This window comes from Schistocerca gregaria, chromosome 11, assembly GCF_023897955.1.
Source record: "Schistocerca gregaria isolate iqSchGreg1 chromosome 11, iqSchGreg1.2, whole genome shotgun sequence".
In the NCBI taxonomy this organism is placed as follows: Eukaryota; Metazoa; Arthropoda; class Insecta; order Orthoptera; family Acrididae; genus Schistocerca; species Schistocerca gregaria.
This window is the reverse complement of record NC_064930.1, coordinates 44,519,873-44,546,509: the sequence shown is the minus strand read 5'-3', so window position 1 is coordinate 44,546,509 and position 26,637 is coordinate 44,519,873. Positions and strand designations below refer to the sequence as shown.

Sequence of the window (26,637 nt, the reverse complement as noted above, 5' to 3'; positions counted from 1 at the left end):
TCTGGTAAGGATCCCACACCGCTCAGCAGTATTCTAAAAGAGGACGGAGAAGCGTAGTGTAGGCAGTCTCCTTAGTAGGTCTGTTACATTTTCTAAGTGTCCTGCCAATAAAACGCAGTCTTTGGTTAGTCTTCCCCACAACATTTTCTGTGTGTTCCTTCCAATTTAAGTTGTTCGTAATTGTAATACCTAGGTATTTAGTTGAATTTACGGCTTTTAGATTTGACTGATTTATCCTGTAAGCGAAGTTCAGCGAGTTCCTTTTAGCACTCATGTGGATGACCTCACACTTTTCGTTATTTAGAGTCAACTGCCACTTTTTACACCATTCAGCGATTTTTTGTAAATCGTTTTGTAGTTTTTTCTGATCTTCTGATGACTTTATGAGTCGATAAACGACAGCGTCATCTGCAAACAACCGAAGACGGCTGCTCAGATTGTCTCCCAAATCGTTTATATAGATAGGGAACAGCAATGGGCCTGTAACACTACCTTGGGGAAAGTCAGAAATCACTTCTGTTTTACTGGATGACTTTCCGTCAGTTACTACGAACTGTGTCCTCTCTGACAGGAAATCACAAATCCAGGCACATAACTGGGACGATATTCCATAAGCACCCAATTTCACTACGAGCCGTTTGTGTGATGCAGTGTCAAAAGCCTTCCGGAAATCCAGAAATACGGAATAGATCTGAAATATCTTAGCAATAGCACTCAACACTTCATGTGAATAAAGAGCTAATTATGTTTCATAGGAACGATGTTTTCTAAACCCTTGTTGACTGTGTGTCAATAGACCGTTTTCTACGAGGTAATTCATAATGTTCCAACACAATGTATGTTCTAAAGTCCTGCTGCTTATCGACATTAACGATATGGGCCTGTAATTTAGTGGATTACTCCTGCTACCTTTCTTGAATATTGGTGTGAACTGTGCGACTTTCCAGTCTCTTGGTACGGATCTTTCGTCGAGCGAACGGTTGTATATGATTGTTAAGTATGGAGCTAGTGCATCAGCATACTCCGAAAGGAACCTAATTAGTATACAGTCTTGACCAGAAGACTTGCTTATATTAAGTGATTTAAGTTGCTTCACTACTCCGAGGATATTTAAATCTACGTTACTCATGTTGGCAGCGGTTCTCGATTCGAATTCTAGAATTTTTACTTCGTCTTCTTTGGTGAAGGCATTTCTGTAGGCTGTGTTTAGTAATTATCCTTTGGCAGCACTCTCTTCGATAGTATCTCCATTGCTATCGCGTAGAGAAGGCATTGATTGTCTCTTGCGCTAACATACTCCACATACGAGCAGAAGCTCTTTGGATTTTCTGCCAGGTTTCGAGACAAAGTTTCGCAGTGGAAACTGTTATAAGCATCTCGCATTGAAGTCCGCGCTAAATTTCGAGCTTCTATAAAAGATCGCCAATTTTTGGGGATTTTGCATCTGTTTAAGTTTGGTATGTTTGTTTCTGCAACAGTGTTCTAAGCCGTTTTGTGTACCAAAGAGGATCAGCTCCGTCGTTTGTTATTTTATTCGGTATAAGTCTCTCAATTGCTGCCAATACTATTTCCTTGAATTTAAGCTACATCTGGTCTACACTTATATTATTAATTTGGAATGAGTGGAGGTTGTCTCTCAGGAAGGTGCAAGTGAATTTTTTTCTCCTTTTTTGAATAGGTATATTTTTTGCTTATTTTTCGAGGATTTGGGGATTACAATATTCAATCTCGTTACGACAACCCTGTGTACAGTAATCCTTGAATCGGTTTTGATACTTGTTATTAACTCAAGATTATTTGTTGCTACAGGTCTAGTGTGTTTACACAACCGTTTACTATTCGGGTGGGATATTGAACTAACTGCTTGCAATAATTTTCAGAGAATGCGTTTAGCACAATTTCGGATATGTTTTATGCGTGCCTCCGGAATCAACTTTATCATCTGAACTGGGAGGTTCGTAAAAAGATCCAATTATTTTTTTATTTCGGTTGCCAACAATGATATCTGCCCATACTAACTCACAGGAAGTATTTATTCCATTTCGCGACAAGTTAAACACTTCTGACTTCAACAAACACGCCACCGCAAACCATGTTTAGCCTACCCTTTCGGAACACCATTAGGTTCATCTCAAAAATTTCGGCTGAGCTTATATCCGGCTTTGACCAGATTTCAGTGCCTATAACGATTTGAGTATCAGTGCTTTCTATTGGCGCTTGGTTTTAAATTGTAGGATATTTCCAGGGGCAGATGTGGACTCTGTCCACAATCTATTGGTTATGAACTGTAGATTAAAACTGAAGAAATTGCAGAAAGGTGGGAATTTAAGGAGATGGGCCCTGGATAAACTGACCAAACCAGAGGTTGTACAGAGTTTCAGGCAGAGTATAAGGGAACAATTGACAGGAATGGGGGAAAGAAGTACAGTAGAAGATGAATGGGTAGCTCTGAGGGATGAAGTAGTAAAGGAAGCAGAGGATCAAGTAGGTAAAAAGACGAGGGCTAGTAGAAATCCTTGGGTAACAGAAGAAATATTGAATTTAATTGATGAAAGGAGAAAATATAAAAATGCAGTAAATGAAGCAGACAAAAAGGAATACAAACGTCTCAAAAATGAGATCGACAGGAAGTGCAAAATAGCTATGCAGGGATGGGTAGAGGACAAATGTAAGGATGTAGAGGCTTATCTCACTAAGGGCGAGATAGATACAGCCTACTGGGAAATTAAAGAGACCTTTGGAGAAAAGAGAACCACTTGTATGAATATCAAGAGCTCAGATGGAAACCCGGTTCTGAGGAACGAGGGAAAAGCAGAAAGGTGGAAGGAGTATATAGAGGTTCTATACAAGGGCGATGTACTTGAGGACAATATTATGGAAATGGAAGAGGATGTAGATGAAGATGAAATGGGAGATACGATACTGCGTGAAGAGTATGACAGAGCATTGAAAGACCTGAGTCGAAACAAGGACACGGGTGTAGACAACATTCCATTAGAACTACTGACGGCCTTGGGAGAGCCAGTCCTGACAAGACTCTTCCATCTGCTGAGCAAGATGTACGAGACAGGCGAAATACACTCAGACTTCAAGAAGAATATAATAATTCCAATCCCAAAGAAAGCAGGTGCTGACAGATGTGAAAATTATCGAACTATCAGTTTAATAAGTCACAGCTGCAAACTACTAACACGAATTCTTTACAGACGAATGGAAAAACTGTTAGAAGCTGACCTCAGGGAAGATCAGTTTGGATTCCGTAGAAATGTTGGAACCCGTGAGGCTATACTGATCTTACGACATATCTTAGAAGAAAGATTAAGGAAGAGCAAACCTACGTCTATAGCATTTGTAGACTTAGAGAAAGCTTTTGACAGTGTTGACTGGAATACTCTCTTTCAAATTCTGAAGGTGGCAGGGGTAAAATACAGGGAGCGAAATGCTATTTACAATTTGAACAGAAACCAGATGGCAGTTATAAGAGTCGAGGGCATGAAAGAGAAGCAGTTGTTGGGAAGGGAGTGAGACAGGGTTGTAGCCTCTCCCCGATGTTATTCCATCTGTTCATTGAGCAAGCAGTAAAGGAAACAACAGAAAAATTCGGAGTAGGTATTAAAATCCTGGGAGAAGAATTAAAAACTTTGAGGTTCGCCGATGAAATTGTAATTCTGACAGAGACAGCAAAGGACTTGGAAGAGCAGTTAAATGGAATGGACAGTGTCTTGAAAGGAGGATATAAGATGAATATCAACAAAAGCAAAACAAGGATACTGGAATGTAGTCGAATTAGATCGGGTGATGCTGAGGGAATTAGATTAGGAAGTGAGACCCTTAAATTAGTAAAGGAGTTTAGCTACTTGAGGGAGCAAAATAACTGATGATGGTCCACATAGAGAGGATATAAAATGTAGACTGGCAATGGCAAGGAAAGCGTTTCTGAAGAAGAGAAATTTGTTAACATCGAGTATAGATTTAAGTGTCAGGAAGTAGTTTCTGAAAGTATTTGTATGGAGTGTAGCCGTGTACGGAAGTGAATCATGGACAATAAATAGTTTGGACAAGAAGAGAATAGAAGCTTTCGAAATGTGGTGCTACAGAAGAATGTTGAAGTTTAGGTGGGTAGATCACGTAACTAATGAGGAGGTATTGAATAGGTTTGGGGAGAAGAGAAGTTTGTGGCACAACTTGACTAGAAGAAGGGATCGGCTGGTAGGACATGTCCTGAGGCATCAAGGGATCACAAATTTAGCATTGGAGGGCAGCGTGGAGGGTAAAAATCGTAGAGGAAGACCAAGAGATGAATACACTAAGCAGATTCAGAAGGATGTAGGTTGCAGTAGGTACTGGGAGATGAAGGAGCTTGCACAGGATAGATTAGCATGGAGAGCTGCATCAAACCAGTCTCAGGACTGAAGGCCACAACAAGAGAAGATTCACCTCACCAAAAGTCTTGTTCCTCCTGCCACCGAACTGCACTAATTCCCACTATATCTAACTTTAACCTATCCATTTCCCTTTTTAACTTTTCTAATCTACCTAAGGGATCTGACATTCCATGCTCCGAACCGTAGAATGCCAGTGTTCTTTCTCCTGATAACGATGTCATCTTGAGTAGTACCCACCCGGAGATCCATATGGGGGACTATTTTACCTCCAGAATATTTTACCCAAGAGGCTGCCATCATCATTTAATCATACAGTAAAGCTGCATGCAGTTTCCCCTTGCTTTCAGCTGTTCGCAGTACGGAAACAGCAGAGGTGTTAGTGTTACAGGGCCAGATCAGTCAATAATCCAGACTGTTGCCCCTGCGACTACTGAAAAGACTGCTGCCCCTCTTCAGGAACCACACGTTTGTCTGGCCTCTCAACAGATACCCCTCCGTTGTGGTTGCACCTATAGTACGGCTATCTGTATCGTTGAGGCACGCAAGCCTTCCCACCAACGGCAAGGTCCATGGTTAATGGTGGGAAGATCCCTTGCATACACATATTTATCGAAGCACTTCGTCCCTGGTGTTGCAGTATTATTGTTCGCTCTTGGTACTTGTACATACTGTACATTCTTCCCCTATAGTTTGCCCTTATTTTTTTCAGAATTTCGAACATCTGTAGGCTTGTGTTTGCAATTTATATGATTCTATATAATGGCAGCGAAAGCACATGAAGTCCCCGTTACTGATGTGATGGTCTCTTATGGACGTCGATTCAGTAGAAAATATCGAAATCCTTGTCGATACGGAAATTTGGAAGATCGGATGGGAATTTCTTTCCTGCTCGATATCATCCATTGTATCTCATGTTTAGCAACATCATTTTCAGCGGTGAAAAATGAGTGGAGTGAAGGAGATTGAAGTTGAGTGGAATTGAGGGAAGCATGGAAGTGACTCACTGGGCTATTTTGTAGAAGAGTCGTTAGGAAACAAAGGTATGTGAAATTACAAACGTGCAAGCATTCCTAAGTAATTTATTGGATGGTTGGTATTAGACAAAGGAGTAAGAGAGATTTCGAGAAGAAATGGGTGTGGAACATATATATATATTATATTATGAGATATATCTTCCTTTTCTGTGGGTTGCAAAGTTTATCAAGACTGAGACACTCTTTTAGTTTCTTTGGCTGGACTATGAGGTAGTTCGTGGGACAGCTGGAGAGAGAGAGCGGCGACCAAATGTGTTGCCAGAAGGGAGCCTTTCTGTCAGTAACCAACATGCAAAAGGTATACTGTTCTCATGATCACACAATAATCATATAAATCTTTCTTTCCGTGTATAAACAAAACTAACAATAAAAAAAATAAAATGATGTGTGATGATACTGAATATAATTATACTTTCACAAATAGTGGTCAAGTCAACTATGGTAATCGAGATTGGGTGGCTACGGGTCTGCCGTCGCCTAATATATCTTCTGCCTTTGAAGAATTTTATTTACACTGATCCAGGTATACCACTGATGTCTTTACAGCTATGCTGTTCAGGTCGATAAGCTGTAGACTATGTGGATGGTCTTCCGTGTACAGTGTCTAATGGCTGTTGTCAGATGACTGACTTCACATTTTCAGGTTTTTTTTCTTTTTTATCAGACTTCTGACTGGTTTGATGCCGCTCGCCTCGAATTCTTCTCCCGTGCTAACCTATCCCTGAGAAGCACTTGCAACCTGCGTCCACAATTATTTGCTTGACGTATTCCAGTCTCTGTCTTCCTCTACAGTTTTTGCCCTCCACTGCTATTATCAGTGTCTTGCAGATCTTCCTTTCCTCTCCGATTCTGTGCAGAACTTCCTCATTCCTCAACTTGTCAGTCCACCTCATTTTCAACATTAGTCTGTAGCACCACATCTCAAATGCTTCAATCCTCTTCTCCTCCAGTTTTCTCACAGTCCATGTTTCACTACAATACAATGCTATACTCCAGACGTACGTTCTCAGAAATTTCTTCCTCGAATTAAAGCTGGTATTTGATATTAGTAAGCTTCTCTTATCCTGGAATGCCCTTTTGGCCATTGCTAGTCTGCTTTTGATGTCCTCCTTGCTCCATCCGTATTTGGTTATTTTACTGCCTGGGTAGCAGAATTCCTTAACTTAATCTACTTGGTGACCATCAATCCTGATGTTAAGTTTCTCGCTATTCTCATTTCTACTACTTTCATCGATTTACTCTCAATTAATACTCTGTACTCCTTAGACTGTTTATTCCGTTCTGGAGGTCATGTAATTCTTCTTCACTTTCACTCAAGGAAGCAGTGTCTTCAGCGAATCGTATCATTGATAGCCTTTCACCTTGAATTTGAATTCCGCTCCTGAACCTTTCTTTTATTTACATCATTGCTTCCTTGATGTACAGATTGAACAGTAGGGGCGAGAGGCTACATCCTTGTCTTACACCCTTTCAATACGAGCATTTCGTTCTGAGTCGTCCACTCTTATTGTCCCCTCTTGGCTGTTGTACACACTGTATATGACCCGTCTCTCCCTACAGCCTACCCCTACTTTCTTTTTTAAATTTCGAACATCTTGCATCATTTTGCATTGTCGAACGCTTTTTCCAGGTCGAGAAATCCTATGAACGTGTCTTGATTTTATTTAGTCTTTCTTCCATTATCAACCGAAACGTCAGAATTCCCTCTCTGGTGCCTTCACCTTTCCTAAAGTCAAACTGATCGTCAATTAGCGCACCCTGAATCTTCTTTTCCATTCTTCTGTATATAATTCTTGTAAGCAACTTGGATGCATGAGCTGATAAGCTGATTGTGCGATACTTCTCGGACTTGTCCACTCTTGTCACCTTCGGAACTGTGCAGCTAATGCTTTTCCGAAAGTCAGATGGTATGTCGCCAAACTCATAAACCTACACACCGAAGTGAGTTGTCGTTTTGTTGCCACATCACCCAATGATTTTTAGAAATTCTGATATAATGTTATCTGTACTTTCTGCTTTATATGATCTGAAATCCTCTAAAGCTCTTTAAATTCTGATTCTAATACTGGATCCCCCATCTCTTCTAATTCGACTCTTGTTTCTTCTTCTATCACATCAGACATATCTTCCCCCTCATAGAGGCTTTCAGTGTATTCTTTCCTCCTATCCGCTCTCTTGTCTTCATTTAACAGTGGAATTCCCATTGCACTCTTAATGTTATTATCCTTGCTTTTAATGTCAACGAAGGTTATTTTAACTATCATGTATGCTGAGTCTGTCCTTCGTCAAACATTTCTTTTTCGATGTCTTCACATTTTCACTGCAGCCTTTTCGTCTTAGCTTCCCTGCACTTCCTATTTATTTCATTCCTCAGCGACTATTATTTGTATATTCCTCAGGTTCCTGTAACATTTTTGCACTTCCTCCTTTCATCAATCAATTGAAGTATTTCTTCTGTGACCCGTGATTTGTTTGCAGTTATCTTCTTTGTAGCGATGTATTCCTTCCCGACTTCCGTGATGACCCTTTTTAGAGATGTCCATTCGTCTTCAACTGTACTGCCGACTGAGGTATTCCTTATTGCTGTACCTAAAACCTTAGAATCTTCAGCCGCATCTCGTCATTCCTTAGTTCTTCCGTATCCCACTTTCCATATTGATTCTTCCTGACTAATATCTTAAACTTCAGCCTACTGTTCATTGTGATGTGAGTCTATATCTGCTCCTGTGTACACCTTACAATCCAGTATCTGATTTCGGAATCTCTGTCTGACCATGATGTAATCTAATTGAAATCTTCCCGTATCTCCCGGCCTTTTCCAAGTATACCTCCTCCTCTTGTGATTCTTCAACAGGGTATTCGCTATTACTAGCTGAAACTTGTTACAAAACTCAATTAGTGTTTCTCCTCTTTCATTCCTTGTCCCAAGTTCTTATTCACCTGTAACCTTTTCTTTTACTCCTTCCCCTATACCTGCGTTCCAGTCCCCCATGACTACTAGATTTTCATCACACTTTACGTACTGTATTACCCTTTCAATATCCTCGTAAACTTTTTCTATCTCTTCATCTTCAGCTTACGACGTCGACATGTATACCTGAACTATCGTAGTCGGTGTTAGTTTGCTGTCGATTCTGATAAGAACCACCCTGTCACTGAACTGTTCACAGTAACACACTCTCTGCCCTACCATCGTATTCATAGCGAATCCTCTTCCTGTTACAACATTTTCTGCTACTGTTCATATTACCCTAGACATATCTGAGCAGAAATCATGGTCTTCTTCCCACTTCACTTCACTGACCCCTACTACATCTAGATTGAGCCTTTGCATTTCCCCATTCAGATTTTCTAGTTTCCCTAACACGTTCAAGCTTCTGACATTCCACGCCCCGACTCGTAGAACATTATTCTCTCTTTTTCTTATGGTAACCTCCCCCTTGGCAGTTCCCTCCCGGAGATCCGCATGGAGGACCATTCCGGAATCTTTTGCCAATTAAGAGATCATCATGACACTTTTTCAATTACAGGCCACATGTCCTGTGGATACACCTTATTCTTCTTTAATGCATTGGTGTACACTGCCTTTTTCATTCTCATTTCGTTCGTCATTGCTGGTTCTTCACCTTTAGGGCCATTTTCCCACCCCAAGGACAAGAGCGTGCTCTGAACCTCTGTCCGCTCCACTGCAGTCTTTGACAAAGCCGTTGGCAGGATGAGGGTGACTTCTTATGCCGCAAGTATTCGGCCACCAAATCAAAATTAAGCACCTGAAGGTTTCGAACCCGGAATCGAAAACGTTTTGATTATGATTGAAAGACTCTCCCCCTAGACCAGGGATATCAATAGACAACCTGACATGTAGGTTGGGAGGAGGCTGTGCTCTAGCAGCTGACTGACATACAAGGGCGAATTGTCAGCATATACTCAGGTGTAGTATTTTCCTGCAGCGGGACGTTGAAACCGAACGGCAGTTTTTGCGGTCGCTCTTTTATGTTGTTGAAACCGGATCACGTGGGATTTCTGACGGCGATCGAACGCGGCTCGTCATACTGGGATGACCGGCTGCCAGGTTATCGGTAGTTTGTAGCCATCCTATCTGGCCGTGCTGGAGGATTGCTTCGTTATATTCTCCATCACAGAAAACTCAGAGAGTAAATAGGCAATCGGAGCCAGACTCCTTAAATGCTGAAGGACAATAATCCTGAATCTGATCTATGGTACGATCATGGAGTGAAAACATAGTTATTTCTCCCAAATACAGAGACCTATTAAAATCCGATGAAAATATGGACGGCCTCTAATTCTCACAAAGGCACCTTGATGCGGAAAATGTCATGTCTTACAATACACTATGAAATCAAAAGTATACGGACACCTGGCAGGAAATGACTTACAAGTTCGTGGCGCCCACCAACGGTAACGCTAGAGTTCAATATGGTGTTGGCCCATGACAGCTTCCACTGTCGCAGGCATTTGTTCAATCAGGTCCTGGAAGTCGGCGTTCCAAAACATCCCAAAGGTATTCTATAGGATCTAGGTCAGGAGTCTCTGCAGCCCAGTCCATTACAGGGATGTTATTGTCGTGTAAGCACAGACCGTGCATCATGAACAGGAGCTCGATCGTGTTGAAAGATGCAATCGCCATCCCTGAAGTGGTCTTGAACAGTGGGAAGCAAGAATGTGCTTAAAACATCAATGTATTCTGTGCTGTTATCGTGCCACGCAAAACAACAAGGGGTGAAAGCTCCCTCCATGAAAAACACGACCACACCATAATACCACCGCCTCCGAATTTTACTGTTGGCACTACACACGCTGGAAGATGGCGTTCACCGGGCATTTGCCATACCCGCACCCTGTCATCGGATCGCCACATGGTGTACCGTGATTCGTCACTCCACACAACTTTGTTCCACTGTTATATCATCCAGTGTTTACGCTCCTTACACCATCCGAGGCTACGTTTGGCATTCACCGGTGTGATGTGTGGCTTATGAGTAGCCGCTCTGCCATGAAATCTATGTTTTCTGACCTCCCTCCTAACTCCCATAGTACTTGGAGTGTACCCTGATGCTGTTTGGAAATCCTGTGCGATGGTCTGGATAGGTGTCTGCCTGTTACACATTGCGACCCTCGTCAACTGTCGGCGGTCTCCTTCAGTGAACTGACGAGGTCGAACAGTACGCTTTTTGTGCTGTACGTGTCCCTTCACATTTCCACTTCACAATCGCATCGGAGACAGTGGACCTAGGGATATTTAGGAGTGTCGCAATCTGATGTACAGACGAATGACACAAGTGACACCCAATCACAAGACCCCGTTCGAAGTCCGTGAGTTTCGCAGTGCGCCCTATTCTACTCTCTCACTATGTCTAGTGCCTACAGAGGTCGCAGATACGGACTTCGAAATGGTTCAAATGTTTCAAACGGTTCTGAGCACTATGGAACTAAACATCTAAGGTCATCAGTCCCCTAGAATGTAGAACTACTTGAACCTAACTAACCTAAGGACATCACACACATACATGCCCCAGGTAGGATTCCAACCAGAGACCGTAGCAGTCGCGCGGTTCCCGACTGAAGAGCCTAGAACCGCTCGGCCACCGTGGCCGGCAACAGTAGGTGGCAGAACAACGCGCCTGATAAGGTATGTTTTAGGGGGTGTCCGGATACTTTGTATCACATAGTGTACTTGCTGGTTAGGCTTCATGGGAAATCTCTGAGGAATGAAGGCATTATCAGCTGTCTGTGCATTGGGAGGTTGATCTTTGCTGCTGCCATTATCACCACTTGAAATGAGAGCTAATTACTGGGGAGCGGTCACCCAGACGTGACGAAGAGTTTCCGCGTTTGGCTCCGGGACTTACCATCTGCTGGTCGCGGTGGCCGAGTGGTTCTAGGCGCTTCAGTCCGGAACCGAGCGACTGCTAGGATCGCAGGTTCGAATCCTGCCTCGGGCATGGATGTGTGCGATGTCCTTAGGTTAATTAGGTGTAAGTAGTTCTAGGTTCTAGGGGACTGATGACCTCAGATGTTGAGTCCTATAGTGCTCAGCGCCATATTTTACTTACCGCCTACCGTCTCGTTACAGTTTTGCTAAACAGTGATACGGAAAGATGCGCTTAGCGAAGCGCCATGGCGAGGGCACTTGTTTCGAGCAGGAGATCTGTAGCAACCTGGTGGGTGCTGCACGACACCTTCAGCGTCACCACATGTGAAGAAGAGATTCCCAGCCATTCCCCCTTCCCTCCCCGTTTGTTGTCTAGACCGAACTGTCATGAGTGCAATGACCTCTTAAATCTCTCTCGTTTATCACTATAGCTTTCCCCTAACAATATATTCAGGGTTGAGCTTAAGATTAGCTTCCGGATAAACTGCGTGCTGTCCAGAAGTCTTTAAAATCTTGTCTGTACTCGCTAATATTTTAAGCAGTTCAACACAGTTACTTCAGCTCACAGATTTTGCCACAGCGTGCATTGCTGTTTCAGTCACAATTCCAAACGCACGCTGCAGACAGCAGCAGAGACTAGCAATAGATGGCGTAATAGTCTCTTATTCCCAAACACGTCTATTTGTCTAGTAAGTTGCTAAAAATGCGTGTTACCCTCTATGTGCCAATATCATGGTTAGCTTGTGTGCAAAAAAGTTATTGGAGACATCCTTCCTTTTGTAAGGGCTGTTCTTGTCAATGTTAAAGTTTCTGGTTGTAATCCACCCATGTTCTAATGATAACTTTTAGATCTGGTGCACAGTAGACACATCGAACGATTGGGCAGGGGATCCCTGACATTTATGAAGATGTCACAAACGTCCAATGAACATTTACAGTGCATAGATATAACAGTTATCTTTATGCACTGTAAATGTTCATAGCACATTTCTGATCTCTTCAGGAATGCAGTTTTTGACTATGTTATGACGGTTTGGAAATGGGTCTCGGCCTGAAATTAGTCATCGAATGAATGAAAAGTAGAAATTTGAAACTTGGACTGTTTTTTCGTTCTACTGATTCATGCGATTTTTCACTAATACTTATCAAACATTTTGGAGCAAATATGTTTTTTTATGTCATATAAAATTTAATCTCTTTACGAAATGACTTTATTATGTTCTAATTTGTGTCGTGAGAACTTCCACTTGATTTCCCCATAACGTTTTTTCTTCGTTTTCCTCCAATAAGTATATGTAATATCTGTAGAGATAAGTGAAAATAAGACCACCCTTTTTATTACTTTTTCTTCAATAAAAGCATATATTTCCCCAAAAGCAGTTTGACCATGCTCAGGAAGATCATGGCAACGCTGTTTAGTTGTTGTTTTACTTGAAGATGCTTTATAGGAAAAGTTCAGTTGATAGGTATTATTATAGTATACTTTCAAATCTGGATAATTTGTTACTTTATTAATTAACACCCTAATATTTTCATTCTCTTGATCAACTTTAGAAGGAAAATCTTTTTTGGTGGATCAAAATAACGGTAGACTTTGACCGATGTTTTAGAATGCATTGTCCACAAAACATACAAGAAGCATTGTTTGCAGCAATATTTACATAGCCTTCAGCAGAGATATGAATGTCAGAGTGCGAAGCAATATTGTCTTAGAGATTTATTCGGACTAGTTTGTCTAACTCAGGTGTTTTCGTTTGCTCAGGTATTGTACTGAAGAGGGATAAGAGAAGTTACTGGAATTCAAAGCTGTGAAACAGATGACTGTGCTTCAGTGCACTGCATACCTAACCCAGTCCTTGATGAACATGTTATTGATGGATTCTCTGTGTTATTTGAGATTTGTCCTTTGGAGAAGCCTTTTCTGTATTTCGCGATTTTGGTAAATGATATTTTTTCATTGATCTTATAAATGACCTATAACACTATCTATGACACCCCCTTTTGAACAGATCAACCGGTAAAACAACATCCTTAAATTTTAGGTCCCATTTTTTAACACTGTTTGACACTTTTGTAACGCCTCTTCCTTAAATAGTATTAAGTGAACATCTGCAGAATCAATACCGGAAACACAGTTCAATAGCCCAGCCACGATATTTTTTTAAAACACAGCAAATATTTGCATTTCATGCAAACGTGTTGTAACAATAACAGTTGCGGTGAACCCAGTCAGTACCACTGAATACCACATACTGGAGCCGACCGAAGGAGGGGGAAATCGACGCGCATCGATACCACGCTCATACTTAAGCGTGCTAATAACGATATCGCGCTGTAGCTCGTGGCGACATTTTAAATAAATGTGTCTGGGGGATGTTTGGCCTCTACGATTGGTATGGATGTTTAAAAATAGTACTGAAATAGTTCCTTAAGTATAATGTACAAAAATAAACATTCAGATTGCAAGTAAACTTAAGTTATATTTTTGCGAAATTGAAAGTGCCCTGGAGGCAACTACCGCCGACTGCAACTGTCTGGCAGTATTGATTATTTACTTTTAATGATATTGTGTAGCATGTTCATAAAAGTCAGCACTTAGACCCATATTTTTAAGTGCCTCTCGTTCCTGGTACCTGTAAACTGACCGACAGCCCAAGCTAGCAGGTATGTTGTTGTTGCTGTGGTCTTCAGTCCAGAGACTGGTTTGGTAACTAATGCAACCTAAATTCTTCTGAATCTGCTTACTGTATTCATCTCTTGGTCTCCCCCTACGATTTTTACCTCCCGGAGCTTCCGTCGTTTCCTCTTGATGCCTCAGAATGTGTCTTGCCAACCGATCCCTTCTTCTAGTCAAGTTACGCCATAAATTCCTCTTCTCCCCAATTCTATTCAGTACCTCCTCATTAGTTATGTGATGTACCCATATAATCTTCAGCATTTTTCTGTAGCACCACATTTCAAAAGCTATTCTCATCTGGTGTAAACTACCTATCGTCCATGTTTCAATTCCATACGTGGCTACACTCCATATATATACTTTCAGGAAAGACTTCCCGACACTTAAATCTATACTCGATGTTAACAACTGTCTCTTCTTCAGAAACGTTTTCCTTGCCATTGTCAGTCCACATTTTATTTCCTCTCTACGTCGACCATCATCAGTTACTTTTCTGCCCAAATAGCAAAACTCATCTACTACTTTGTGTCTCATTTCCTAATCTAATTCCCTGAGCTTCACCTGATTTAATTCAACTGTATGACGCCTTCAGAATACATACAAATTGTGGTGTGCGCACTGTAAGACCTTCGGTACACACACCATCAAATTATTTGACTTGTCGCTCTAACGAAGTAGGCAAGTGTCAGCAATATGTCTCGTGGTCTTATCGTGGCGTGTTTATCTTTTGCCGTTAGGTCAGACGATAGAAATGCCACTTGCACGCTTAGAGTAGCAGATTGACGGTGACCAACTTTAAACAGAACTTGATTAATTTTCACACACATTTATTACAATAATAACAATCATAAACCTTACTTAACTTGATTCTGGATGCTATTTACAATTGACAGTCTGAAGTTCCTTTGGTCTTGGTGCGTTAATCTTATTTCCACATATCTCTGATACTTGACAAAATGTCTAATCATTTCTCTTCATGGCTATGTACAGGAATATGATAATCTTATTAGGCGCAGACTGAAACTTGACTATAGACTAATGCAGACGGGTACAGACTGGTGCAGACAAATGCAGACTGATAATCGGAGTTTTTTTTTCTTTATTGTGATTTAGGGCACCTTATACAAAGGCGGGCTGTCAGCAGCATATTACGCCGTTCTTCAGCCTTGAGTTTTACATTAAGTATTACACGTAGGTGGGACAGACAATACAATCAAAACGGCGGGAAAAAAAATGTAGACACTAAACAACAAAAAAACATGGAGCCGTTCATGCTGGACGAGAAACATCACTGACACTAGTTGACACGGCGCACATAACATGGAGGACGGCGACGGCACACGTGAACAGTGGTGGTGTGACGGCAAAAGAAAACTAAACACAAAACGAAGGCACACACACGAGACACTGATGGCGATGATCTCTTGCGAGCGAATGTTCACTGAGCGTGTGCAAGTCCCGAGACCTGCCAAGAGAGGAGGAGGAGAAGGGGTAGTGGGAGAGTGAAAGGGGAGAGCAGAGACGCCATGGGCAGGGGAGATAGGGGGAGGGAGGAAGGGGGAGGGGAAGCCCAGGGGAAGAGGGGCAGAGGAAGGGGGATGGGGGAAAAGGAAAGAGAAGGGAGGGAAGGTGCCTAAAGGAAAGGACACAGGAAGTTGGGGGGAGGATCAAAGTTAGTAAGAGGGGTAGATGGAGGGGAGGAAGACATCAGCAGGGAGGGGTAGATGGCGGAAGCCACCTTGGGAGAGGGTAATGAGGGTGGAGAGATGGAGACCGGGTGGGACGTGAGATTACAAGTGCAGCAGCGGGTGGGGGCGGGAGAGGATGGGTGAGACAAGTGGGTGGGGAGGATCGAGTTTCTGGGAGGTGTACAGGATCCATATCCTTTCCAGGAAAAGGAGGAGGTGGGGGAAGGGGATGAGATCGTACAGGATCCACATGGGGGAGGGGAGACGGATGCGATAGGCGAGGCGGAGAGCGTGGCATTCAAGGATTTGGAGGGGATGGAGATACAGGCCGGATGGGCATATCAGAGGATAGGATGGATGAGGGATTTATAGGTGTGGAGGATGGTGGAGGGGTCCAGACCCCACGTACAGCCGGAAAGGAGCTTGAGGAGACAGAGTTGGGAGCAAGCCTCGGCTTGGATTGTCCAGGAATGGGGGGTCCAGGAGAGGTGACGGTCAAGGGTGACGCCAAGGTACTTAAGGGTGGGAGTGAGGGTGATAGGACAGTCATAGATGGTGAGATAGAAAGCAAGGAGGCGGAAGGAAGTGGTGGTTTTGCCTACAATGATCGCCTGGGTTTTCGAGGGATTGACGTTGAGCAACCACTGGTTGCACCAAGTGGTGAACCAGTCAAGATGGGATTGGAGAAGGTGTTGGGAGCGCTGCAGGGTGGGGGTAAGGGCAAGGAAGGCGGTGTCATCGGCTAACTGGAGAAGGTGGACGGGGGGTGACGGCGGCGGCATGTCCGCCGCATACAAAAGGTACAGAAGGGGGCAGCGGACGGAGCCTTGGGGCACACTGGCGGAGGGGAAATAGCTGTAGGAATCTGTGTTATGGATGGTGACGTAGGAAGGACGTTGGGCGAGAAAGGAGCCGATCAGACGGACGTAGTTAATGGGAAGGGCGAAGGGTTGCAGCTTGAAGAGGAGACAGGAATGCCATACGCGGTCATAAGTACGTTCGAGGTCCAGGGAGAGGAAGATTGCAGAGCGACGGGAATTAAGCTGGTCGGAAAGGAGATGAGTGAGGTGAAGGAGAAGGTTGTCAGAAGAGAAGGACGGCCGAAAGCCACAGTGGGCAACGGGAATTGGGCGGAGATGCTGGTAGATGCGGCAGGTGAGGATAGATTCCTGGACCTTGCTGAAGACCGAGGTAAGGCTTATGGGACGGTAGGAGGAGAAGGCGGACGGCGGTTTGAAAGGTTTAAGGAACATCAGGATACGGGAGGTTTTCCACAGATCGGTATAGTAGCCGGCGGACAGGACTACATTGTAGAGCCTGGCCAGGGTGGAGAGGACAGAGACAGGAGCTTCACGAACGTGACACGATCGTGACCAGGAGTGTAAGAAACGTCTGGCAGCCCTGGGATTTTTCTCTAAAGAAATCGCAGGGGAAAGTCTCCGAAATCCTCTGACAAAATTTGTAACGTTATTCTAAGGCATTTTCTGCCTTTTTTAATTGAATGTAACCAGCTTTCTGTGGCTTCTCATGTTCACTGTTCGACTGTATAAAGTAGAAGGATGCCTACAAGTGTTTACTTTCGTGGTTTGGGTAGGACGTACGTAAATTCCGGTAAGTGTGTTTCGTAGAGGTTACAGATTTTCTTTTTCGCTGACATCACGATTTAGCCAAACAATGGAAAACGGTATGTGTGGATAGGTCACGCTGCACACCGCAACCTGTTCGTTGTGAAATCGTAGAAGGACCAGTAGAACGAAGGAAAGAAGGAGGGCATTTGGGACGGAACAGCGATTAGAATAGGTAATAGAGATAACATCAACCACTTTAGTAGCTCAGTGAAAAGTAGAGAAAGTGTCTTTGACATTTCTTTTTTAACTTTCGCTTGTGAATGAGATACGCTTTTCTAACAGCACTTAATGTTTAAGTGATTGACCAGGATAGAAAGGAGTAATTGTGTGATGTAATTGGTTTGCCAGTGTACTCCCAGAGAAGTAAAAACGAACCCGTTATATTTGCACCAGACACTATAAGAGTTCGGTGCATATAGTGATCAAACGCGCAGCACTGCAGACACACCAGGTACTCTGGAACCGCTACGGTCGCAGGTTCGAATCCTGCTTCAGGCATGGATGTGTGTCATGTCGTTAGGTAAGTTAGGTTTAAGTAGTTAAATTTTAGGGGACTGATGACGTTAGAAGTTAAGTCCCATAGTGCTCAGAGCCGTTTGAACCATTTTAAACACCACGAACTGCATGACTGGCTGTGGAATGTGGCCAAATGCTCAGCGGCTGGTCACCGCCAGAACCAGTTCAAAATGGCTCTGAGCACTATGGGACTCAACTGCTGTGGTCATCAGTCCCCTAGAACTTAGAACTACTTAAACCTAACTAACCTAAGGACATCACACACATCCATGCCCAAGGCACGATTCGAACCTGCGATCGTAGCAGTCGCACGGTTCAGAACTGCGCGCCTAGAACCGCGAGACAACCGCGGCCGGCGCCAGAACCAGTGGCAGCCAGTTTGTCGTGGCGTATGGAGCTCCGTCTGTGTCTGCAACGTTGTTAGTATGCTGCGACAGCATATACGTGAACCGTTGGTGCGAGTGACGGAGTCTGAGCCATAGCGTGTAGTGGGTCTGTGGGAGGTCAGGTGGATGTACGGCACAACAGCGAAACACAGGGGGCGCCAGGTCTGCACAGTGTATCGGTGTTGTCTCCAGTGGTCAGCAGAAGGTGGACGCGCCCGTCGACCTGTGTCTGGACAGTGGCGACGCACAGATGCATACCCAGGCCGTCGCATCCTACCAAGTGTCTTATTGGACCACACCATCACTTCATGACAACTTAGCGACCCAGCTGGGCCAGGGGTATCAGTAAGAACCATTCGCAACCGTCTCCACGAAGCAGGGCTACTGTTCCACATACTGTTAGGGTATCTTTTGCTCGCACCCCAACATCGTTCACCCCACCTCCACTGGTGTCACGATAGGCGTTTATGTAAAGACGAATGGAAACATGTCGTCTTCTGTGATGAGAGTAGCTTCTGCCTTGGAGCCAATGACGGTCGTACACGTTTGTGGCGTCGTGCAGGTGAGCACCAAAATCAGGAGTGTGTACGACAGAGGCACAAAGGCCCTACACCTGGCATCATGGTGTGGGGAGCAATAGCCTACACTGGCCATACTCCTCTGGTGATCACTGAGAGAATATTGTACACTGAATGGTGCATTCAAACCATCATCCAACCCATCACACCACTGTTCATAGACCGTCAAGGTAATGTCCTTTTCCAATACACATGTATTCTATTCCCCCCAATGTGTTCTTGAAGATGAACTGGAAATCACAGTCACTGGATCTGTCCACCACAGAGCATGTTTGGGACTGGATGAAACGTCATCTTACACGATCTGCATGATGACATGAACTCTGGCTAAGTTGAGGGACCAGGCGGAAATTGCATGGCAGGCCATTCTGCAACACTACATTCAGCGCTTCTATGATTGTCTCCATGGTGGAATCGCAGCCTGCATTTCTGCAAAAATGGCAAATTTATGGTAAGTGTCTAAGGGACCACACTGCTGATGCCATCAGTCCCTATGTTTACACACTACTTAATCGAACTTAAAGTAACTTACACCAAGGACAACACACACACACACACACATGCCAAAGTGAAGACTCAAACCCATGACAGGGAGAGCCACGCGTACCGTGGCAAGACGCCTTAGACCGTGTGGCTTCCCTGCATGGCTATTGCTGCAAAAAGGAGGACATACACTGTGCAAGCACTGACATTGTGCACGCACTGTTGACTGTACTCATGTGCGTGTGGCTCTGTCTCAATGATCGTGTGTTGTATTCGTCCTCAAGAATGTGATAGTAAGATTTGCTCCTACTGGGGCGATGAATTCATCGTGTTCGTTTTTCATTTTCCAGGAGTGTAATATATATTGGGTTTAGCATTCACAAACCAAATGAGTGGCCAAGTCTACAGTACAGATCTGATCGGCATAATCGAAACAGTTGGAGGGCGGCACACTGCTGGAATGATTCAGTGACAGAGTCCACGCAGCCAGGGGCGTGGCCAAGCGCGGCCCCACACCCCCCCAGCCCCACTCCCGCTTCCACCTGGGAGGCCCACGCCGCACCAGTGTAGTGTGGACTGTAAGACCTTCGGTACACACACCATCAGAGTATTTGACTTGTCACTCTAACGAAGTAGGCGAGTGTCAGCAATATGTCTCTTGGTCTTATCGTGGCGTGTTTATCTTCTGCTGTTAGGTCAGACGATAGAAATGCCACTTGCACGCTTAGAGTAGCAACTCGTTCGCTGCGTTACATATTAATACGCGGACTGGAGGAAACAGAATTTGGTCTGTCTCTAAGGCAGCACCATCTCATAGTGTGGAGACGGACGAATGCTGCGCCTGCGCTGTTGTGCTTAGCGGAGCGCGCTCTAGTTGGAAAGTTGTGTACACGCTGTCTACGTGGAATTATGTACACAACAACCTACGGTAGCGTACCGTCCGACGTCTCGCGCCCGACCATCTCGCTTGCGTGCAGCGTATTAACGAAGACTTGTTCTAACGACTCTTTGCCACGATTACACGTTCATACTAAATTTTCTCAGTCTTGTTACAGTGCAGGCTATCACCATTTGTGACAATAATACTGTTTATCATGTAAAGTTAACTATTCACTTACAAATAGAAATATTATTCATTAAAGGACATTAATAAATGTGAGAAATATCACATATAGATTGTACACTCAAGAGCCAAAGAAAGTGGTGTAGGCATTGGTATTCAAATACAGAGATATGTAAACAGGCAGATAACGGCTCTGCGGTCGGCAGCGCCTATAGAAGACAGCAAGTGTCTGGCACAGTTGTTAGATCGGTTACTGCTACTACAATGCCCAATTACTGAGATATAGGTGAGTTTGAACGTGGTGTTACAGTCAGCGTATGAGCGATGGGACACAGCATCTCCGAGATAGAGATGGAGTAGGGAATTTCCCTTATGACCACTTCAGGAGTGTACTGTGAATGTCAGGAGTCTAGCAAAACATCAAATCTCCGACATCGGTGCGTCCGGAAAAAGTCCTGCAAGAATGGGACCAACAATGACTTAAGAGAATCGTTCGACGTGACAGAAGTGTAACCCTTCCCCAAATTGCTACAGATTTCAATGCAGGACCATCCGCAAGTGTCAGCGTGCGAAACATTCAATGAAACACCATCAACATGGCTTTTCGGAGCTGAAGGCCCACTCATGTACCCTTGATGACTGCACGACACAAAGATTTATGCCTCACCTGTGTACGTCAACACTGACATTGGACTGTTGATAACTGGGAACATCTTGCCTTGTCGGACGACTCTAGATTCAAATTTTACCTACCGGATGGACGTGTACGGGTGTGGAGACAACATCACAACATCATGTATCCATGGACACTGCATGTCAACAGGGGACTTTTCGATCTGGAGAGGGGCTCTGTAATAGTGTGGGGCGTGTGCAGTTGGAGAGATATAGGACCTCTGATATGTCTAGATACGACTCCGACAGGTGACTCGTACGTAAGCAACCTGTCTCTCCACCAGCATTCAATCATGTCCATTGTGTATTTCGACGGACTTGGGCTATTCTAGGAGGACAATACGATGCCCAACATGTCCAGAATTGCTACAGAGTGGCTCCAGGAACACTCTTATGAGTTTAAATACCTCCGCTGGCCACCAAACTCCCCAGACATAAACACTTTTGAGCATACGTGGGGTGCCTTGCAACATGCTATTCATAAGTGATATCCAGCGGCTTGTACTCATGTATTTATGGATTCATGGTGTCGGTTCCCTCCAGCACTACATGACATTAGGCAGGTGTACCAGTTTCTTTGGTTCTTCACTGTACAGGACACTACACTAATCACAATATTAACAAAAAAAATTATTTCTGCGGCAGCTCTCATGTTACAGAAATCAATCGCCTTTTCTAAAATGAGCCCCATATAGCGTGTGAAAAGCTACATGAACAAAAATTTTGAGTGTTTAGAAGAGATAAAGAACTTGTTTTCATGTGACACAAATGTCACAGATGCACCGTTTCCCCCCGTAGCGGGCCATGAAGGTTTTGACCCTAGTGATGTTTCGAGACGCTGTTCAAACTGCCTTCCGATGGATGCTGCCTTACAGGTTTCGCTGATCTCCTTGTGAAGGAGACAAGGTGTTCGGTCTACCGATAGTGCCAGACACTCCAGATGAGCTGGTTCTCCGTTAGTCTGAGGCTGCAGCCATTATCCCTGAAACACCCTTTTGTTTTTAGAGTGTTAGACAATCTTTAGCACCCAGCGGACGGTTGACCGTTAATGTAAAACGAAGACATTTTCAGCAACATTCCTAAAACAACATTCATCAAGTGGGAGTTTCAACTTCATCTCTGAACATCACTAGCGTCGAAACCTTCGCTGACCTCTAGAAGCGAAACGGTGCACCTGTGACATCACTATCAAATAAAAAATTTTGCCTTTTTCCTCTTCTAAAATGTGTTGAATGTTGCATAAATAGGTCTTTTTGCATCCTGTATAATAAAGAAAGCAATAATACATCGAAATCAAGCAGTTCGATTGTAACAGATGCAGATTGAGTGTTGCCAACCGACACAGTGATCAGTTGTCAGTGCCTAACTATGAAGTGGATGAGTCCCAGTGTTCAACTTACCCACAGTCTTGGGATCATTTGGGAAGTGTTGCCTCAAGGCCCATCCTGTTCCAAACCACTTGGTATAATAGAAGGCATACAGTGCATCGGCGAGGCCGAACATTTGTGATGCCTCTGGCTGCCGCTCCTCGCATGGAGCACTGAAGTCCTCTCGAAAGAAAAGGAACTTTGGCTGGTAGTCGAGCAGTTTATCATTCAACAGGGGCCGCCTGTAACACAGAAGCTTCGTAGTTAAAAGTAAAAAACCATCCACGCATGGCGTATGAGAAAAATTTAAAAGTAACAAAAATGGTTTTCCGCTCAGCAATGTATTACAAACTTCCTGGAAGAACTGGGACTCGGATCCGGAACCTTTGCACTTTTTAAAGGAAGAAGAGGGACACAGCAAACAATCACAACCCCATTGGGTTTCCACTATTCTTGCTCATCCAGGTTTCAGCTACAAATAGCCATCTCCAGAGCATTTGAGTGCGATACTGATTTTTAACTATTTCCTGCAGAACACTCATTCTGTTCTGTGGTGATATAGCGATTGAAATGGTTTCAGATGTAAATTAGAGACATTAAACAGCACAACTGCAACAAGTGATCCAGAATACATCTTATCATTCATTTAGAATTTCACATACATTTCAAGAAACTGAACATGTGGTTTTCATGTGAATGATAGGCATGATTTGTCCAAATTTATTATAAATGAAGGTAACTTTGTCCAGATTTGTGTTAAGTGCACTTTTTACACAATGGCATTAAGGTATGATATACAAGAGACATTGAGTTAGCCATGCATGTATCAAGACCTCCCCCTGCCCTGACACCCTATTGCATCTTTACCTCTGCCCATATCTCATCTCCTACCTTCCAACCATCGCAATCTCACCAGCATGTCTTGTCAGAGTAACGCTCCTACATGAACTGTAGAGTAATGGCATGGAGAATTGCTTTCTGAATGAATTTTCTCTCTGTAGCAGAGTGTGCACCCATTTCTAATATCCGTGGTCTAGTCCCCATCAAGCACACTGTTCAAAATCTGCCAGGCAGTTTCGTATCTGGATTAACTGATGTGATAGCTACTATAGCTCTACTTATCAAGACTAGTAGAGCAGCTGAAAGCAGAATTCTATGAGAAAGACGATGTCTATCGAGAAGCTTGTATGTACCGTCAAGCTATTCAACCTATTCAATCCCTTGCAGCTAATCCAGCGGTTGAGGGCAGCATGTTATGATGACTTAAGGTATATCAAGTCCGTTTTTGCAACTACTAAAAATGAGTGTTTATTCCACAGCACGCCTTTCGTTTCACTCATTTAAACCACTATAAGTGGTTGCATTTCCATAAGGTTTCTGCTTACTTCCGGAAGTGTGGACTGCGAGCACATTTGTAACGTATTCCAGCGTTTCACGCTGACGTGCAAGGATACGCGTTTACTGGTCGTTCTGTAAATCGATTCTATGCACATGTGCTCTCTATTTGTGGTATCTTTCCCAGAACCGATCACGGTCCTCTGGTTTGGAGCCGAGTGGAAGGCTTAAACCAGAGGCTTAGACGATTCTGCGGGAATCTGGGGTGCAAATTTCTCGACCTCCGCTTTCGGGTGGAGAAATTTAGGGTCCCCCTGGATAGGTCAGGCGTGCACTACACGCCGGAAGCGACTACAAGGGTAGCGGAGTACGTGTGGAGTGCACATGGGGGTTATTTAGGTTAGAGAATTCCCTCCCTAGGCCCGACAAGACGACCCCTGAGACGCAGCAAGGTAGGAGTAGGCAAAATGCAACAGGGAATAACAATATTAATGTGCTAATAGTAAACTACAGGAGTGTCCATAGAAAGGTCCCAGAAATTTTTTTAAGTGCTTCATCTGAAAACTACCTTGAGCAGTTGAACAGAGAACCGACTCGTGGCGATAACATATTAGACCTTCTGCTGACAAACAGACCCGAACTATTTGAAACAGTTGACGCAGAACAGGGAATCAGCGATCATAAAGCGGTTACTGCCGTAAATAGAAATATTAAAAAAGGTAGGAAGATTTTTCTGCTTAGCAAAAGTGACAAAAATCAGATTTCAAAGTACCTGACGGCTCAACACAAAAGTTTTGTCTCAAATATGCGTTAGATGAGTATGTGCCAAGCAAGATCGTAAGAGATGGAAAAGAGCCACCGTGGTACAACAACCGAGTTAGAAAACTGCTGCGGAAGCAAAGGGAACTTCACAGCAAACATAAACATAGCCAAAGCCTTGCAGACAAACAAAAATTACATGAAGCGAAATGTAGTGTGAGGAGGGCTATGGGAGAGGCGTTCAATGAAGTCGAAAGTAAAGTTCTATGTACTGACTTGCCAGAAAATCCTAAGAAATTTTGGTCTTATGTCAAAGTGGTAGGTGGATCAAAACAAAATGTCCAGACACTATGTGACCAAAATGGTACTGAAACAGAGGATGACAGACTAAAAGCCGAACTGTCTTTTTCCAAAGCTATTTCACAGAGGAACACTGCACTGTAGTTCCCTCTCTAGATTGTCACACAGAAATAGACGACAGAGGGATAGAAAAACAATTAAAATCGCTCAAAAGAGGTGAGGCCGCTGCACCTGATGGGATACCAATTCGATTTTACACAGAGTACTTGCCCCCCTTCTTGCAGCGGTGTACCGTAGGTCTCTAGAAGAACGTGGCGTTCCAAAGGATTGGAAAAGAACACAGCTCATTCCCGTTTTCAAGAAGGGACGTCGACAGATGTGCAGAACTATAGACCTATATCTCTAACGTCGATCAGTTGTAGAGTTTTGGAACACGTATTATGGTAGAGTATAATGACTTTTCTGGAGACTAGAAATCTACTCTGTAGGCATCAGCATGTGTTTCGAAAAAGACGGTCGTCTGAAACCCAGCTCGCGCTATTCGTCCACGAGACTCAGAGGGCCATAGACACGGGTTTACAGGTAGATGCCGTGTTTCTTGACTTCCGCAAGGCGTTCGATACAGTTTCCCACAGTCATTTAATGAACAAAGTGAGAGCATATGGACTAGCAGACCAATTGTGTGATTGGGTTGAAGAGTTCCTAGATAACAGAACACAGCATGTTATTCTCAATGGAGAGAAGTCTTCCGAAGTAAGAGTGATTTTAGGTGTGCTGCAGGGGAGTGTCATAGGACCGTTGCTATTCACAATATACATAAATGACCTTGTGGATGACATCGGAAGTTCACTGAGGCTTTTTGCAGATGATGCTGTGGTGTATCGAGAGGTTGTAACAATGGAAAACTGTACTGAAATGCAGGAGGATCTGCAGCGAATTGACGCATGGTGCAGGGAATGGTAATTGAATGTCAATGTAGACAACTGTAATGTGCTTCGAATACATAGAAAGATAGATCCATTATCATTTAGCTACAAAATAGCAAATCATCATCTGCAAGCAGTTAATTCCATAAATTATCTGGCAGTATGCATTAGAAGTGATTTAAAATGGAATGATCATTTAAAGTTGATCGTCGGTAAAGCAGATGCCACACTGAGATTCATTGGAAGAATCCTAAGGAAATGCAATCCGAAAAAAAAGGAAGTAGGTTACAGTACGCCTGTTCGCCCCTGCTTGAATACTGCTCAGCAGTGTGGGATCCGTACCAGCTAGGGTTGATAGAAGAGATAGAGAAGATCCAACGGAGAGCAGCGCGCTTCATTACAGGATCATTTAGTAATCGCGAAGGTTTATTTTTACATTTTCGAGAACATACCTTCACACAAGGGACAAGCAGTATATTGCTCCCTCCTACGTATATCTCGCGAAGAGACCATGAGGATAAAATCAGAGAGACTATAGCCCACACAGAAGCATACCGACAATCCTTCTTTCCGTAACAATACGAGACTGGAATAGAAGGGAAATCCGATAGAGGTACTCAAGGTACCCTCCACCACACACCGTCAGGTGGCTTGCGGTGTATGGATGTAGATGTAGATTTAGATGTGTCAGGTACATCATATGCTGAGAATGGAAGGCTGAAAATCGGTCTTGGTGTAGTAAAATGAAGAGCATTTAATTGCAGTGTGACAAAATTTTTTCCTAATGAATCTATGACTACATTCTCCATAGGCCTATCAACGATGGAAACTTTGCATATTGCCACATGAAATGCAGAACATGTCGTGCTCCTCGTTGAGTTGTCTCTGGATATCACTGTTACTTGAGTCCACCATTCTCAATTAAGGAATGAAGATGAGAACTCAGC

The 26,637-nt window shown here is 43.7% G+C and overlaps 1 protein-coding gene across 1 annotated transcript in view; it reads right to left on the bottom strand.

Annotated features, from left to right (window-relative positions):
* LOC126295011 (uncharacterized) overlaps window positions 1–26,637 on the bottom strand; it is a 133,202-nt gene that overhangs the window by 27,356 nt on the left and 79,209 nt on the right. The window contains exon 8 of the mRNA XM_049987264.1: window positions 22,404–22,612. Coding sequence (XP_049843221.1) covers window positions 22,404–22,612 — 209 coding nt within the window. The remainder of the gene's footprint in view (window positions 1–22,403; window positions 22,613–26,637) is intronic.